This window comes from Salmo salar, chromosome ssa13 (assembly GCF_905237065.1).
Source record: "Salmo salar chromosome ssa13, Ssal_v3.1, whole genome shotgun sequence".
NCBI classification, from domain to species: domain Eukaryota; kingdom Metazoa; phylum Chordata; class Actinopteri; order Salmoniformes; family Salmonidae; genus Salmo; species Salmo salar.
This window is the reverse complement of record NC_059454.1, coordinates 55,154,963-55,173,700: the sequence shown is the minus strand read 5'-3', so window position 1 is coordinate 55,173,700 and position 18,738 is coordinate 55,154,963. Positions and strand designations below refer to the sequence as shown.

The following is an 18,738-nucleotide window of genomic DNA, read 5'->3' as shown; positions in this document are numbered from 1 at the left end:
TGGTAGGTCATTGGTAAAAATAGAAAATAAAGAGTGGAAGGCCTAGAGAGCTGCCCTGCAGTACACCACACTTTACATGTTTGATATTAGAGAAGCATCCATTAAAGAAAACCCTCAGTTCTATTAGATTGCAATATCTTGGATTCAGAGCTATCTGAGGTTGAAAAGCCATAACACATGTTTTTTCAACAACAGGTTACAGTCAATAATATCAAAGGCTGCACTGAAATCTAACAATATAGCTCCCACAATCTTCTTTTTAAAAATGTATTTCAACCAATCATCAGTCATTTGTGTTAGTGCAGTACATGTTGAGTGTCCTTCTCTATTAACATGCTGAAAGTCTAAACAAATTAACAGAGAAATAGCATTGTATTTGGACAAAACTTTTTCAAGAGCTGGCATCAAGCTTATAGGTCTGCTGTTAGAATCAGTAAAGGCCGCTTTACCACTCTTGGGTAGCAGAATTACTTTGGCTTCCCTCCAGGCCTGTGGACAAAGACTTTCCTCTAGGCTCAAATTATAGCTATGACAGATAGCTGACTCTACAGCCACTCCTACCATCCTCAGTAGCTTTCCATTTAAGTTGTCAATGCCAGGAGGTTTGTCATTATTGATCGATAACACTTTTTCCACTTCTCCCACACTAACTTTACAAAATTAAAACGTGCAATGCTTTTCTTTCAAGATTTTTTGATGCATGAATACGATGGCTCAATGTTTGCTCACTTTGCCAATGACGTAATCATTCAAATAATTGGCAACATTAAATGCTTTTGTGATGAATAAGCCATCTGATTCGATGAACGATTTGAATTTTCCAATAATTTCATTTAAAGTACTCCAAAGTTGTTTTTCTATCATTCATCTTGGATTCATAATACAGTTTAGTCACATCATTTCTCAATTTGCAGTAAGTCAGCCAGTCAGATGTGCAGCCAGACTTAGCCACTCCTTTTGCCCCATCTCTTTCAAGACAAACAGTTTTTCAATTTCTCATCAATCCAGTTCTAACAGTCAGTTTCCTAACAGGTGCATGTTTCTCAATAATTGGAAGAAGCATTTCATAAATTCCTCAAGTGCAGCATCTGGATGCTCCTGATTAATCACATCAGAGCAACAAATATTTTTAACATCATCCACATAAAAGTCATAGCAAAATCTTTTGTATTATCTTTGGCTTTCCTGGATATAGTCACTAAATTGTGATAACTGCATCCAATGGGTACGGATACAGCTTTAGGACAAAGTTCTACAAATGTGATCGATACATGTGAATGATCTTGTTCCTGTAGTGTTTGTAAACACCCTGGTAGTTTGATTAATAACCTGAACCAGATTACATGCACTGGTTACAGTGAGAAGCTTCCTCTTGAGTGGACAGCTTGATGAAAACCAGTCAATATTCAGGCCCCCAAGAAAGTAGACCTCTTGGTTTACATCACATACTATCAAGCATTTCACACTTATTACATTTACATTTACGTCATTTAGCAGACGCTCTTATCCAGAGCGACTTACAGTAGTGAATGCATACATTTCATACAATTTCATACATTTTTTATCTGTGCTGGCCCCCCGTGGGAATCGAACCCACAACCCTGGTGTTGCAAACACCATGCTCTACCAACTGAGCTACAGGGAAGGCTATTATTTAGATACTGACTGTTAGCACTTGGTGGCCTATAGCAACACCCCAAAAGAAAAGGCTTTAGATGTGTCAGGTGAACCTGCAACCACAACACTTTAATAACACTTGACATATGATCTTCTCTAAGCATTACAGGGATGTGGCTCTGAATATATACAGCAACACCTCCCCCATAAGCATTTATGTCTCTTATATAGATGTTATATTGCTACTGCTGTATCATCAAATGAATTATCTAACTGAGTCTCAGAAATGGCTAATATATTAACGTTATCTGATAGCTAGTTATTGATTTCATGAACCTTATTTCTAAGGCTACATATATTAATATGGGCTATTTTCAGCCTTTCCTGGGTAGCTTCTCAGAGATAGACATAATATGGAAAAGAGAAAAAGCAAGAGAAAAAATATATACATTTCAGCAGTGTGTGTCCTGCGGAGTTCAGCAGCTACAGTGAGGGAAAAAAGTATTTTATCCCCTGCTGATTTAGTACGTTTACCCACTTACAAAGAAATGATCAGTCTATAATTTTAATGATATGTTTATTTGAACAGTGACAGACAGAACAACAAAAGAAATCCAGAAAAACACATGTCAAAAATGTTATAAATTGATTTGCATTTTAATGAGGGAAAGAGGTATTTGACCCCCTCTCAATCAGAATCAGAAAGATTTCTGGCTCCCAGGTGTCTCTAATACAGGTAACGAGCTGAGATTAGGAGCACACTCTTAAAGGGAGTGCTTCTAATCTCAGTTTGTTACCTGTATAAAAGACACCTGCCCACAGAAGCAATAAATCAATCAGATTCCAAACTCTCCACCATGGCCAAGACCAAAGAGCTCTCCAAGGATGTCAGGGACAAGATTGTAGACCTACACAAGGCTGGAATGGGCTACAAGACCATCGCCAAGCAGCTTACATTTACATTTTAGTCATTTAGCAGACGCTCTTATCCAGAGCGACTTACAGTAGTGAATGCATACATTTCATAAATTTTTCCCCCGTGGGAATCAAACCCACAACCCTGACGTTGCAAACACCATGCTCTACCAACTGAGCCACACGGGTCCCAGCTTGGTGAGAAGGTGACAACAGTTGGTGCGATTATTCGCAAATGGAAGAAACACAAAATAACTGTCACTACGCTGTGAAGGACTGAAATCCTGCAGCGCCCGCAAGGTCCCCCTGCTCAAGAAAGCACATATACATGCCCGTCTGAAGTTTGCCAATTAACATCTGAATGATTTAGAGGACAACTGGGTGAAAGTGTTGTGGTCAGATGAGACCAAAATGGAGCTCTTTGGCATCAACTCAACTCACCGTGTTTGAGGGAGGAGGAATGCTGCCTTTGACCCCAAGAACACCATCCCCACCGTCAAACATGGAAGTGGAAACATTATGCTTTGGGGGGGGGGGTTTTCTGCTAAGGGGACAGGACAACTTCACCGCATCAAAGGGACGATGGACAGGGGCCATGTACCGTCAAATCTTGGGTGAGAACCTCCTTCCCTCAGCCAGGGCATTGAAAATGGGTCGTGGATGGGTATTCCAGGATGACAATGACCCAAAACACATGGCCAAGGCAACAAAAGGAGTGGCTCAAGAAGAAGCACATTAAGGTCCTGGAGTGGCCTAGCCAGTCTCCAGACCTTAATCCCATAGAAGATCTGTGGAGGGAGTTGAAGGTTCGAGTTGCCAAACGTCAGCCTCAAAACCTTAATGACTTGGAGAAGATCTGCAAAGAGGAGTGGGAGAAAATCCCTCCTGAGATGTGTGCAATCCTGGTGGCCAACTACAAGAAACGTCTGACCTCTGTGATTGCCACCAAGTACTAAGTCATGTTTTGCAGAGGGGTCAAATACTTATTTCCCTCATTAAAATGCAAATAATTTTATAATATTTTTGACATGCGTTTTTCTGGATTTTTTTGTTGTTATTCTGTCTCTCACTGTTCAAATAAACCAACCATTAAAATTATAGACTGATCATTTCTTTGTCAGTGGGAAAACATACAAAATTAGCAGGGGATCAAATACTTTTTTCCCTCACTGTATGAACCCATTGGCTTGGCTCTCTCATCCCTTCCGAGCTTCTGGGAGGGAGGGTGGACAATGAGCCTGTGGGATGTTTTTCAGCGGCATCGACTGGGTGAGAGAAAGATGAACGGAGCAAAGTACAAAGAGATCCTTGATGAAAACCTGCTACAGAGCGCTCAGGACCTCAGACTGGGGCGAAGGCTCACCTTCCAACAGGAAAACGACCCTAAGCACACAGCCAAAACAACACAGGAGTAGCTTCGGGACAAGTCTCTGAATGTCCTTGAGTGGCCCAGCCAGAGTCTAGACTTGAGCCCGATCAAACATCTCTGGAGAGACCTGAAAATAGCAGTGCTCCCCATCCACCTTGACAGAGCTTGAGAGGATCTGCAGAGAAGAATGGGATTAACTCCCCATATACAGGTGTGCCAACCTTGTAGCATCAGGGCCTCCCGAGTGGCGCAGCGGTCTAAGGCACTGCATAGCAGTGCTAGAGGCATTACTACAGACCTGGGTTCATTCCCGGACTGTGCCACAGCCGGCCGTGGACAGGAGTCCCATAGGACAGCGCACAATTCGCCCAGCGTTGTCCGGGTTAGGGGAGGGTTTGGGCTTTACTTGGCTCGTCGCGCCCTAGTAACTCCTTGTGGTGGGCCGGGTGCCTGCAGGCTGACCAGGGCGCCAGTTGAACGGTGTTTCCTCCGACACATTGGTGCAGCTGGCTCCCAGGTTAAGCTGACAGATTTTAAGGAGCGCGGTTAGCGAGTCATGTTTCGGAGGTTGCATGACTCCACCTTCGACTCTTCCGAGCCCAACAGTCCTATGGGCACAACGTTGAAGATAACTATTTAAGATGTGCCAAATAAATTGCATCCAGCTCAGGGCTCCAGCTATGAATTTGGTTTGCTAACTTGCTAGCCAAGTGGCAAGATCAAGCTTCTTGGTTAAAGATCCCTGTTGCCTAAATTGTTATGGGTGTTAAAAGAAATAGCACCCCTTATGTGCACTTCCGGTAATACCGTATGGTACAGAAACCGTATGAAAATCTGGATACCGCCCAACCCTAGATTGAACCCCACCCTGAAATGTCAGACTCAACACAGAGTAATTAAAAGAAATACAGTCACCATTTAAAAGCAGAGGAAATGTGGATAGCTCATCCCTCATTACAGCACTTCATCTTGGCATGATTTCCAATATTGATTGTCCCGCCAGTCTTGCAACTGAACTTAGCCCCAATCAGTCCCACTATGAGATGATAGTATGAGGGCAGTCAGGAGGACACCTGGGGACTAACATGCCTGCCAGTGTGACCAGTACAGGACAGCAACAGGGGACAGTCCCACTGATAGAGGCCTATTACATGACGAGAGACACTATGGCAAGAAGTTAATCCTAAACCTGACCAGGAGAAACTCCAAACCCAAAGTGATAGGAAAATCTCAGTGCTCTAGAAATGACAGACTGAGATACACCTAACATAAATCCTGTATGTATGGTCTTAGAAAACCATATATGGAGACATCGATATAGAATATGACTCTGGCCTGGTCATAGCTGCTGTGGGTCATGATGACAGTAAAACAGGATGTTGGTAGTGGTACATGAGGGGTTTGTATCTTCTTGCTCTCCCGACTAATGATTATTATGACCAGCAATAGCGGCTGCTGTCCCAGTCTGAGCAACAGGCCGGGGGGGATTACAAATACACCGGAGTTCTATTTCACTGGCTGTATATTTTCAACACAACGTTGTCGCAATGACGACTGGGCCGCACAGGTGAGGCAGGGATGGCGTGAGGAGGTCTGGAGATGCCACACACACACACCAGGGTGCCTTGCTCAGCCAACGGGAGTTCCTCAACAATAGTGTGAACTGACTTAGCTATTCATAAATCATACAACGTAGTTAAACATTTTTTTTTAAATCAAATTGTATTTGTCACAAGCCAAATACAACTGGTGTAGACTTTACGGTGAAAAGCTTGCTTACGAGTCCTCCTCAACCATGCAGAGTTAATATTTTATTATTTTAACAAGAAATAAAATACACAAGAATGGAGCAATATACAGGAAGTACTAGATCAATGGACAAAGGTACAAGGTATTTGAGGTAGATATGTACATGAAGGCAGGGTAAAGTGATCGATAATAATAAGAGTAGAACAGAGCAGCAAATGAGTGTAAAAGTGTGTCTCAAGCTAGCCCCAAGTCGTCATACATCTAATTTTTTTCTTGTGCATTTTGCCATTTGCCTCATGACTCCTGAAAGCTTTGTTGACTACGAACTTTCTTTACCCAACCGTGGGACAGACTATGTTTGTTCCCACACTTGGGACTCTATTGGTTACACAGACATTTGGTCTCCCATCCCGTTCTAACCACCTCTCGCCGGCTTTGTATTCATGTTACCTGATGAAATTGCTATACAATATGATCTTGTTGCCGCCTGATGCACATTCAGATGTCATAAATCAGCACTGCAGAGCTCTCCCTGTCCTATGCCGTGCCTTGATTGTATTACTGTTGATGATATCTGGAAATGTGCATGTACACCCTGGCCCATCTACTGTTGCTAGCCCCAATTCTGACTTGTGCTCTGATATCTGCTTCACTGACTTCTGCTCCTGTAAAAGCCTGGGTTTTCTGTATGTTAACACTAGAAGCTTATTACCTAAAATGGATCAATTGAAAGTGTGGGTTCACAGCTCCAATCCAAATGTGTTGGTCATTACTGAGACGTGGTTAAGGAAGAGTGTTTTAAATACTGATGTTAACCTTTCTGGCATAACCTTTTTCGGTAAGACAGATCTCCCAAAAGGTGGGGGAGTGGCAATCTTTACCAAGGATCACCTTTAGTGCTCGGTTGTCTCCACCAAGTCTGTCCCCAAACAATTTGATTGCTGGTTTTAAGTATTAAACTTTCAAATAGCTCTTTGTTGACTGTTGCTGGGTGCGATTGTCCTCCACCAGCACTGGCCTGTACCATACCTGCCCCATGCTCTCTCCTGGCCCCTTACACCAAGTCTGAATTTGTCCTGCTAGGTGACCTAAACTGGGACATGCTTAATAAACCACCAGACAAATCCTAAAGCAATGGGACTCCCTAAATCTTTATCAGATTATTACCAATCCCAAAGTATGACTCCAAAACACCCAGAAATGGCTACTCTTGATGCTATCCTCACAAATAATCCTGATAGGTATCAGTCTGGTGTTCTCTGTAATGACCTTAGTGATCACTGTTTTACAGCCTGTTTGTAATGGCTGCTCATTAAAACGACCTGTCCTGATTTGTCATAGACGCTGGCTAAAAAAACTTTAATGAGCAAGCCTTCCTTCATGAACTGGCCTCTGTAAAATGGTATAGAATCAGCTTGATCCCATCTGTCAAAGACACTTGGACCTTCTTTTTTGATATTTTCAGTGGTATTGTTATCAAACACGCCCCCATAAAGAAAATGATTATTAAAAACAGGTTCAGCCCCTGGTTTGACCGTGATCTTGCAGAGTTACTCCACCTCAAGAATTCCATTTGGAAAAAGGCTCGGCACACGCATACTCAGGCTGTCGTTCAGGCAAATGAGAAATAAGTGCACTTAGGCTATCCGGAAGGCTAAAGTTAGTTACTTTAAGGAGCAGTTCTCTCTCTGTGGGTCTAACCTAAAGAAGTTCTGGAAACAGTTAAAGACCTGGAGAATAAACCCTCCTCCTCACAGCTGCCCATGTCCCTTAATGTTGATGTGGTTGTTATGACAAGAAGCACATGGCTGAGCGCTTTAATCACCACTTCATTGAGTCAGAATTCCTATTTGACTCAGCCATGCCTCCTTGCCCGTCCAACATTTCCTCATCTCCCACCCCTTCTAATGCGACTATCCCTGATGCTTCTCCCGCTTTTTCCACTGCCCAACTACAACATTTCTCCCTGCAGGCAGTCACTGAGTCCAAGGTGCTAGAGGAGCTCCTGAAACTTGACCCCCAAAAAAACATCAGTCTCAGATGGTTTAGACCCTTTCTTCTTTAACCTGTTTGGGATAGGGGCAGTATTTTCACAGCCGGATAAAAAAAACGTACCCGATTTAAACTGGTTACTACTCTTGCCCAGAAACGAGAATATGCATATAATTAGTAGATTTGGATAGAAAACACTCTAAAGTTTCTAAAACTGTTTGAATGGTGTCTGTGAGTATAATAGAACTCAAATGGCTGGCAAACCCCAGCGAAGATTCCAAGCAGGAAGTTCCCTGTCTGACAATTTGTAGTCCTTCTGTTGCATCTCTATCGAAATTACAGCATCTGTGCTGTTACGTGACACTTTCTAAGGCTTCCATTGGCTCTCTAAAGCGTTCAGAAAGCTGAATGACGTGTCTCCTGTCTCTGGGCAAAGTACAGCAGCAGAGTTTGTAAGTGGCCTGCCTGGGGACAGTGAGACTGAGATGCGCGTTCACGAGACTTCTCCATTTTTTTCTTTCACTCTTTGAATGAATACAACGTTGTCCGGTTGGAATATTAGTGCTATTTTACGAGAAAAATAGCATAAAAATGTATTTTAAACAGCGTTTGACATGCTTCTAAGTACGGTAATGGAATATTTTGAATTTTGTTGTCACGAAATGCGCTCGCACGTTACCCTTCGGATAGTGACCTGAACGCACGAACAAAACGGAGGTATTTGGATATAACTATGGATTATTTGGAACCAAAACAACATTTGTTGTTGAAGTAGAAGTCCTGGGAGTGCATTCTGACGAAGAACAGCAAATGTAATCCAATTTTTCTAATAGTAATTCTGAGGTTAGGTTGTCCCAAACTTGGTGGGTGTCAAATTAGCTAGCCGTGATGGCCGAGCTATGTACTCAGAATATTGCAAAATGTGATTTCTCCGAAAAGCTATTTTAAAATCTGGCATAGCGTTTGCATAAAGGAGTTCTGTATCTATTATTCTTAAAATAATTATGTATTTTGTCAACGTTTATCATGAGTAATTTAGTAAATTCCCCCGGAAGTTTGCGGTGGGTATGCTAGTTCTGAACATCACATGCTAATGTAAAATGCTGGTTTTTGATATAAATATGAACTTGATTGAACAAAACATGCATGTATTGTATAACATAATGTCCTAGGAGTGTCATCTGATGAAGATCAAAAGGTTAGTGCTGCATTTAGCTGTGGTTTTGGTTTTTGTGACATATATGCTTGCTTTGAAAATGGCTGTGTGATTATTTTTGGCTGGGTACTCACCTGGCATAATCTAATGTTTTGCTTTCGCTGTAAAGCCTTTTTGAAATCGGACAACGTGGTTGGATTAACGAGAGTCTTATCTTTCAAATGGTGTAAAATAGTCATATGTTTGAGAAATTTAAGTTCTAGCATTTTTGAGGTATTTGTATTTCGCGCCACGCGATTCCACTGGCTGTTGAATAGAGCCCATAGAAGTTAAGGTTGCTGCCCCTCTCGTCGCCAAGCCTATCTTTTTAACCTGTCTCTCTTTTCTGGGGAGGTTCCCATTACTTGGAAGGCAGCCACGGTTCGTCCTTTATTTTAAAGGGGGAGATCAAACTGATCCTAACTGTTATAGGCCTATTTCTATTTTGCCATGTTTATAAAAAGTGTTGGAAAAACTTGTCAATAATCAACCTACTGGCTTTCTTGATGTCTATAGTATTCTCTCTGGTATGCAATCTGGTTTCCGCTCAGGTTATGGATGTGTCACTGCAACCTTAAAGGTCCTCAATAATGTCACCATTGCCCTTGATTCTAAGCAATGTTGTGTTGCTATTTTTATTGACTTGGCCAAATCTTTTGATACGGTAGACCATTCCATTCCTGTGGGCCGGCTAAGGAGTATTGGTGTCTCGGAGGGGTCTTTGGCCTGGTTCGCTAACTACCTCTCTCAAAGAGTGCAGTGTATAAAGTCAGAAAATCTGCTGTCTCAGCCACTGCCTGTCACCAAGGGAGTACACCAAGGCTCAATCCTAGGCCCCATACTCTTCTCAATTTACATCAACAACATAGTTCAGGCAGTAGGAAGCTCTCTCATCCATTTATATGCAGATGATAGTCTTATACTCAGCTGGCCCCTCCCCGGATTTTGTGTTAAATGCTCTACAACAAAGCTTTCTTAGTGTCCAACAAGCATTCTCTACCCTTAACCTTGTTCTGAACACCTCCAAAACAAAGGTCATGTGGTTTGGTAAGAAGAATTTCCCTCTCCCCACAGGTGTTATTACTACCTCTGAGGGTTTAGAGTTTGAGGTAGTCACCTCATACAAGTACTTTGGGAGTATGGCTAGACGGTACACGGTCCTTCTCTCAGCACATATACAGTGGGCAAAAAAGTATTTAGTCAGCCACCAATTGTGCAAGTTCTCCCACTTAAAAAGATGAGAGAGGCCTGTAATTTTCATCATAGGTACACTTCAGCTATGACAGACAAAATGAGAATTTTTTTCTCCAGAAAAATCACATTGTAGGATTTTTTATGAATTTATGTGCAAATTATGGTGGAAAATAAGTATTTGGTCAATAACAAAAGTTTCTCAATACTTTGTTATATACCCTTTGTTGGCAATGACACAGGTCAAACATTTTCTGTAAGTCTTCACAAGGTTTTCACACACTGTTGCTGGTATTTTGGCCCATTCCTCCATGCAGATCTCCTCTAGAGCAGTGATGTTTTGGGGTTGTCGCTGGGCAACACGGACTTTCAACTCCCTCCAAAGATTTTCTATGGGGTTGAGATCTGGAGACTGGCTAGGCCACTCCAGGACCTTGAAATGCTTCTTACGAAGCCACTCCTTTGTTGCCCGGGCGGTGTGTTTGGGATCATTGTCATGCTGAAAGACCCAGCCACGTTTCATCTTCAATGCCCTTGCTGATGGAAGGAGGTTTTCACTTAAAATCTCACGATACATGGCCCCATTCATTCTTTCCTTTACACGGATCAGTCGTCCTGGTCCCTTTGCAGAAAAACAGCCCCAAAGCATGATGTTTCCACCCCCATGCGTCACAGTAGGTATGGTGTTCTTTGGATGCAACTCAGCATTCTTTGTCCTCCAAACACGACGAGTTGAGTTTTTACCAAAAAGTTATATTTTGGTTTCATCTGACCATATGACATTCTCCCAATTGTCTTCTGGATCATCCAAATGCTCTCTAGCAAACTTCAGACGGGCCTGGACATGTACTGGCTTAAGCAGGGGGACACGTCTGGCACTGCAGGATTTGAGACCCTGGCGGCAGTGTGTTACTGATGGTAGGCTTTGTTATTTTGGTCCCAGCTCTCTGCAGGTCCAGCTCCACTAGGTCCCCCTGTGTGGTTATGGGATTTTTGCTCACCGTTCTTGTGATCATTTTGACCCCATGGGGTGAGATCTTGCGTGGAGCCCCAGATCGAGGGAGATCATCAGTGGTCTTGTATGTCTTCCATTTCCTAATAATTGCTCCCACAGTTGATTTCTTCAAACCAAGCTGCTTACCTATTGCAGATTCAGTCTTACCAGCCTGGTGCAGGTCTACAATTTTGTTTCTGGTGTCCTTTGACAGCTCTTTGGTCTTGGCCATAGTGGAGTTTGGAGTGTGACTGTTTGAGGTTGTGGACAGGTGTCTTTTATACTGATAACAAGTTCAAACAGGTGCCATTAATACAGGTAACGAGTGGAGGACAGAGGACCTCTTAAAGAAGAAGTTGCAGGTCTGTGAGAGCCAGAAATCTTGCTTGTTTGTAGGTGACCAAATACTTATTTTCCCACCATAATTTGCAAATAAATTCATTAAAAATCCTACAATGTGATTTTCTGGAATTTTTTCCCCTCATTTTGTCTGTCATAGTTGACGTGTACCTATGATGAAAATTACAGGCCTCTCATCTTTTTAAGTGGGAGAACTTGCACAATTGGTGGCTGACTAAATACTTTTTTGCCCCACTGTATAACGTTAAATCTAGACTTGGTTTCCTCTATCGCTCGTCTTTCACCCCAGCTGCCAAACAAACCCTGATTCAGATGACCATCCTACCCATGCTAGATTACGGAGACATCATTTATAGATCAGCAGGTAAGGGTGCTCTCGAGAGGCTGGACGTTCTTTACCATTCGGCCATCAGATTTGCCACCAATGCTCCTTATAGGACACATCACTGCACTCTATACTCCTCTGTAAACTGGTAATCTCTGTATACCCATCGCAAGACCCACTGGTTGATGCTCATTTATTAAACCCTTAGGCCTCACTCCCCCCTATCTGCAGCCCTCATCCTCCAACACCCGTTCTGCCAGTAACATTCTGTTAAAGGTCCCCAAAGCACACACATCCCTGGGTCGCTCGTCTTTTCAGTTCGATGCAGCTAGCAACTGGAACAAGCTGCAACAAACACTGGACAGTTTAATCTCAATCTCTTCTTCAAAAACTCAGAGACTGACAGTTGTGGCTGCTTTGCATGATGCATTGTTGTCTCTACCTTCTTGCCCTTTCTGCTGTTACCTGTGCCCAATAATGTTTGTACGATGTTTTGTGCTGCTACCATGTTGTTTTTCTAGCGTGTTGACATGTTGTGTTGCTACCATGCTGTGTTGTTGTCTTAGGTCTCCATATATGTAATGTTTTGTCTTTTTATAAAAAAAATTTAATCCCAGCCCCCGTAGGAGGTCTTTTGCCTTTTGGTAGGCCGTCATTGTAAATAAGAATTTGTTCTTAACTGACTTGCCTAGTTAAATTTAAAAAATGGTGTATGCATGTGTGTTTGTGTTGGTATGCTTGTGTGTGTGTGTGTGTGTGTGTGAGTGCGTATGTAGTGAATGTGTGTGGATTGTGTGGGAGTGTCAATGTAGTGTGTACTGTATATGGTGTGTATACTGTATATAGTCTAGTGAGTGTGTGTAGGGTCAGTGCAAGAGTCAATTAATGGTACCCAAACTATTTTAGTAGTCTGGCTTTTTAGCAATCTTATAGGTTGAGGGTAGAAGCTGTCTCAGAGCCTGTTAGTTCGGTCCCTAGCTTGGTGATGAGCTTGAGGGGACTATGGTGTTGACCGCTGAGCTGTAGTATGAACAGCATTCTCACATAGTTTTTTCCTCACTTGTCCAAGTGGGAGAGGGTGGTGTGAAGTGCAATTGAGATTGCGTCATCTGTGGATCTGTTGGGACGGTATGCAAATTGGAGTGGGTCCAGGGTGTCTGGGATGATGGTGTTGATGTGTGTCATGACCAGCCTTTCAAAGCACTTCATCATTACAGATGCGAGTGCTACAGGGCGATAGTCATTTAAGCAGGTTAAGTTAGACCTCTTGGGAACAGGGCGCTCAGCTTGAAACGTTGGGATGCTTTGAGAAAGGGCCTTGGTATTCAGTCTCAGCCTTGTGATTGTTAACCTGTTTAAACGGTTTTCTCACAATTGGCCACAGAGAGAGAGAGAGATCATAGTCATTCGGAAAAACAGGGGCTTTCCAGTCTTATATTCCTCAAAGCGAGCATAAAAGGAATTTAGGAGTTGCCCAGTGACGCAGTTGCCCAGTGACGCAGTTGCCCATGGCTGGGTTTCCCTTTGTAATCAGTTATTGTATGCAAGCCCAGCCATGAGCGTCGGAGCCAGTGTAATAGGATTTGACCTTCCTCCTATATTGTCCTTTTGCACGTTTGATGTCTCGGAGGTCGTAGTGGGATTTCTTGAACATGTCCTTGTCCCATTCCTTGTAAGCGGTAGCTCTAGCCTTTAGCCCCGTGTGGATATTGCCTGTAATCCATGGTTTTTGGATTGGATACATTCTTATAGTCACTGCAGGGATGACATCGTCTATGCACTTTTTGATGAAGCCTGTGACTATTGTGGTAAACTCCTCAAGGCAATCGGATGAATCCCGGAACATATCCCTGTTTTGCTAGTACAGACAGTCTTGAAGCCACGCGTCTGCTTCAACCGACCACTTCCGTATTGAGCGTATCACTGGTACTTCCTGTTTGTAAGCAGGAAAATGGAGTCATGGTCAAATGCTCCAAAGGGAGAAGTGGTCTTTAGCGCCCCTAGTGGCAAAGGAGACTTGTTGGTAGAAGTGAAGTAGGACGGTTTTAAGTCTCCCCGTGTTGAAGTCTCCGCCCACCAAAAACATTGCCTCTGGGTGAGCGGTTTCTTGTTTGTTTATGGCCCCATACAGTTCGTTGAGTGCCAGAGTGGTGTTGGCTTGTGGAGGGATGCAGACAACAGTGATAATTACAGATGAGAACTCTCTTGGTAGATAAAAAAGGTCTGCAGCTTACCATGAGGTATTCTATATCAGGTGAGCAAAAGCTCAAGATTTCCTTCACAATTGAAGCAGAACACCAGTTGTTCAACTTCCCCGAAGCGGCCGTTCGATTCTGTCGCTGCATGAAGAATCCACTGAGTACTACGTGCATAGCGCTATCAACCAGCCACGTCTCAGTAAGACATAATATTGCAACTTTTCAAGTCTCGCTGATGGACAAGCTTTGGTCGAGAGTCTCCCATCTTATTCTCGAGTGACTGGACATTTGCCAATATAACTGAGGGGAACACCATTTGATTCTCTCTTCGCCTCAATTTCACCAGGACTCCACCTTGTCTACGCCTGCAGCGTTTTGGTAGCCCATGGAACAAAGGAATAGGGTCTGGTATGAACAGTGGAACAGCTGAGTCAGAGTTGTAGTTGTATTTGAAGTAGAAATTGAGGTTAGTAACTGTCGATCTGATGTCGAGAAGTGCTTGGTGGTCATATGTGATAATAGTATGGACTGTACAAAAAAAGTAAAGATAAACACAAAAGTCACTATATAGCAAAGTTGGGTTGGAACTCGTAAGATGTCGCCCTTCTCCGTTACTGTATCGCATAGGGACAAGTAAACCAAATATCTTGTTTGTATTTTCCTAGGGTTCTAAGCCCACGTCGAGACTTCCCAGTGATCGCTTGACAGAACACAACCTTTCTTCTTAGGTTTTTGCCACAATAAATGAAATTCAAAGAGTAGTTTGGACAAGTTTTTCTGACTAGATTACAAATCTACCACCTTCCCTCAAAGTCCCACCCACGGTGATTGATTTGGTAGAGTTTCAGACCTGCCACTTTGACTCAAACATCCCACCCACAGTGATTGATTGACAGGCCAAAGTGTTAAAGGGATAGTTCACCCAAATTCCAAATTGGTTTCCTTACCCTAAGTGTCCACAGCCGCAGAGTAAATAAAATACATAATTTGAAGAACAAAAATCATTGTGACAATTCATATCTTGCAGTAAAACTCTAAATATGGCTTTAATCTCAAGAGAAGACAGGTTTAATGGTAAAAAAATGTAATGCTCAAATAGGCCTGGACGATATCCAAAACACCACACTGAATTCAGTCATATTAAATGATAAAAGTCACATCTTTCTACTCAATACCACAACTCATTTTTACCAATCTGGGAGATAAAGTCGTTAAAGTAGTATTCAATAATTTAGCTCTGTATTTCGGATGGAATCAAGGCATTAGAATGTACCAGAGGCCACTAAAATAGAGCTCATTCTGCTACATGGTTAAAACTATCATTTTGATCTCATGGATGGTCAGTCCTTACATCCATAGCTCTGTCTATGAATTTGAGAGTGGTTTTATTTCTCAAGCCCCTCCCTCAGCTATTTACCAAAACGAGTGATGGCTTTGTTGTTGTTTGAAGTCTGGATTTGCCCTTTAAATTTAAAGAAATAAGACATTTATTTAAAAACTTGTTTCAAGAAATCCTAGAATATTTTGACAACCCTGTTTGTAAACTTTCAATTTATATAAAACTCACCTGTTTATATTTTTCAGTGACTAAGACAGATGTCTCATGGTAGGGTGGGATATGGAAAGTAGGTCAACTTTGAGCACCTCCATCTCCTGAATGTTTTGGCATTCTGGTACAAAAAGGTCACTTTCTGACCACTTCTACCATGGACAAACATGTTTGGAAGGTTCTGTCAAATCAAAAAGGGGTGCAGTCTGAATGTGATTGAATTCATATAAGCCTTTTCCTTGATGAATCACCATTTTTCTCTCTTCGTCTCTCTCTACTTTACATTATCATGTAGAATCTTGACAGTTGCAAGTTACATTAGCTCCACAAATGTTCAGCAGTGTACAATTGGTTACAACACAAATGTCACTAGCCTGGGTGCATGCCAGTCTGTTTCTGCTCTCTTGCCAACTCCTCATGGCAAGGAGTGAAATGTTAGCTAAACTAACTGGTACCCAGGCTAAAACTTTGCTTCCTGGTTATAGCAATATAACAGCGTGGGCCTAATAACATGTGGTAACACAGTGATCCCAAGACACTGTAGCATTGGGAGGCCCACCTCAGGGACAAGTGCATTGCCTAGGTGTGCAATGCAAACATGAAGAAGATCAATACCTGTTATCTATGCAAGGAGACAACATTTACACTTCTTCTTTGTGTGCATGTACAAGCCTCATCCCCTCAACCACAAACTCAATCAAACCATGTTACAATCATAACAAAAACAACGTATGCAACATCAGACACCGGAAATCCCGACTAGGTGAGGAAATAACAACGTGAAGTAGGGACCCGAGGGTCGTAGGAGACCAACCAGCAGATTAATACCAGTCTCTCATTCACAAAGCCTTGGATACAGTGTGCTACATGAATCAACACGGTGGCAACATAAAACCATTAACTATGCGTCACTGAGATATGCAGATATTGGTTATGGTTGAATACAGGGATAAAGTACAATTAATGGAGATGTAAACGGGCCAAGCGGTGGCGTTATCTCGCAATCTAGACCCACCACCACCGGTCTTTTTGGTGCAACTCCCCCATCCTCTTCAGTCCTGCAGTTAGTTGAGAATAAAAATTGTACGCTCCCCCACTTTAGAATGTCGACCCCCAAGAAAATACGTATAAAAATGAAACCGAATTAGGCTATAGGATTGCAAAAATGCACCCGAGAACAACAAAGCATTATTGTTTGTGTTTACTATTATGATTTTATACATTCTTGAGCCAAACCGTGACCCACATTTAACGTATTATGTAGCAAGATAGCTAGCTAGCATGCTAACCGGCTGGCTAACTACAACATCAAACGCCTTCATTCAAAGCAGACAAATGCAGTCATTGAACACCGAACAGTAGGCAATTTCAAGATCATAAAATGTTGCCTAGCTATGAAGCTATTAGCACGAGGCCAGATGGGCTATCGAGCTGATAGTCGTGGCCGCCACGATGTTCTAGGCGGCTGCAATAAAGGAAGACATGGGGAGGCAAGACGCATGAAATTGGCATGTACCAAAAAGCACCAACTACAGACCAAATACCACCCCGACGTTATGTAACCTATTTCCTACCTCCAGTTCCGTCAGAGTTTTCGTTTAGACTGCCTGAAGAATCATGGTGACTGCCCACACAACCACCCATGGATGTTTTAACTGCGCTACCCCCGCAGACCCTCTAGTTTTCTTTTCCCCCTTCCTCAACTCTTCATCTCAGAAAATAAATTGACAGGGCGCGAGCATCAGCTGGGAAGAGGCGGAGTGAGCGCACATCACAAGGTGACTGCTTCTCACTAAGAAAAGGGGGGGACTGAGAAAGGGAGAAATATAGGTAACGAATGGGCGGGTGAGAGGGGAGGACAAGGGAGAAGACTTTGGGAAACCACTCAGCATAGTGTAACTGAGATGAGAACAGGTTCTATCTATTAGGTCCAACTCCAGGTGTCATTAAAAAAGAACCTCCCCACCTTAAAACATATTTTCACATGACCCTCCCCTTCTATGGTAAAAAATAAATAAAACAATTGCACACCCTCCCCCTTTTTATTTAACTAGGCAAGTCAGTTAAGAACACATTCTTGTTTACAATGAAAGCCTACCCCAGCCAAACCCAGGCCAATTGTGCACTGACCTATGGGCCTCCCAATCACAGCCAGATACTGTATGGATGCCTCTTGCCTTAGACCCCTGCACCACACGGGAGCCCATTGAATTAAAGGTGCTTATTTACATTTTTGCATTGTAATGATAATATATTTGGCGGAATGATAGTGTTAAACAGTATTACTTACCCGCCAGTGTTGTGATTGGTTGTGATAACCACCTATTGATTTCTCCCGCCAGAGCAGCATCTGTTGTCAAAATCGGAAAGCTGTTCTGCCTTTGTGGCTGTGTTATCTAGTGGAAATCATTCTATAATTTACTGGATGCTAAAATTCTACACTGTTTACTCAATTTCAGTTTAGCCCAAATGATTATGGCACTAGATTGCAATAAAAAGCAGTTTCAGGTGTTTTAAAAATGCATCCTCACGTACATTGTGCCCCCTCTAAAATAATGAGTGCATGACGCCCCTGACTGTGGCGACCCTGTGTTTAAATGTGGATATCGACTTTTCCACGTAAGCTTGCTTTTGTGGCACTGTCGATGCTACGCAAGGCTATGGGCCAGAAGGGTAAAGGTTCGCCGACCACCATGAACAAGACTCTCCCTGTCTGTCTCATTACAATACAATCAGAGATGATTGCAAATAATTATCAGATAGGGGTGAATCAGATTTTGATGCTATATTTATAATTATAGAAAATATATGCAACTCATTTTCTTTTAACAGGTTTCTGTGCCAATGCACCACACACAACCAATAAGCAATACATACCTCCATACCGATTACCTACTTCGGGCACTTCAACATCATGGTTTGAGTTTTCAACACCACAATCGAATAGGCCTAGAGTGTATCAATCTCGACAAACAGAAAGTACACATTTCCGTTGGACCTTGCATGCAATCGACCAATAAAGTGATCTTGATCTTAATGTCTCTTTCCTTTCCTCAAATGACAGGTGCATAGTTTGGATGCTAGAATTGTACATGTTAAAGGTTAAAGGACAAATAGTTGGGCTATATTGAGGCGTTATGGTTGTAGGTGCGCGAGGAATAGCCGCTCGGGTCAGAGAGGAGGCAGATTGCGCATCCTGAATAACTGGGCCTGCTGGTAACATAGGCCTATGGGGGCACATTTATTATAGGACGACTTGAGAGAATGATGATACACAATGGACA

The 18,738-nt window shown here is 42.7% G+C and overlaps 1 protein-coding gene across 1 annotated transcript in view; it reads right to left on the bottom strand.

Moving 5' to 3' along the window:
* The window catches only part of LOC106567436 (ubiquitin domain-containing protein 2), a 74,104-nt gene extending 56,832 nt beyond the window's left edge, over nucleotides 1-17,272 (bottom strand). Inside the window, exon 1 of the mRNA XM_014136681.2 lies at nucleotides 17,029-17,272. Within this exon, the coding sequence (XP_013992156.1) occupies nucleotides 17,029-17,098 (70 nt within the window). The 5' untranslated portion in view covers nucleotides 17,099-17,272. The remainder of the gene's footprint in view (nucleotides 1-17,028) is intronic.
* Between the last annotated feature and the right edge of the window lie 1,466 nt (nucleotides 17,273-18,738).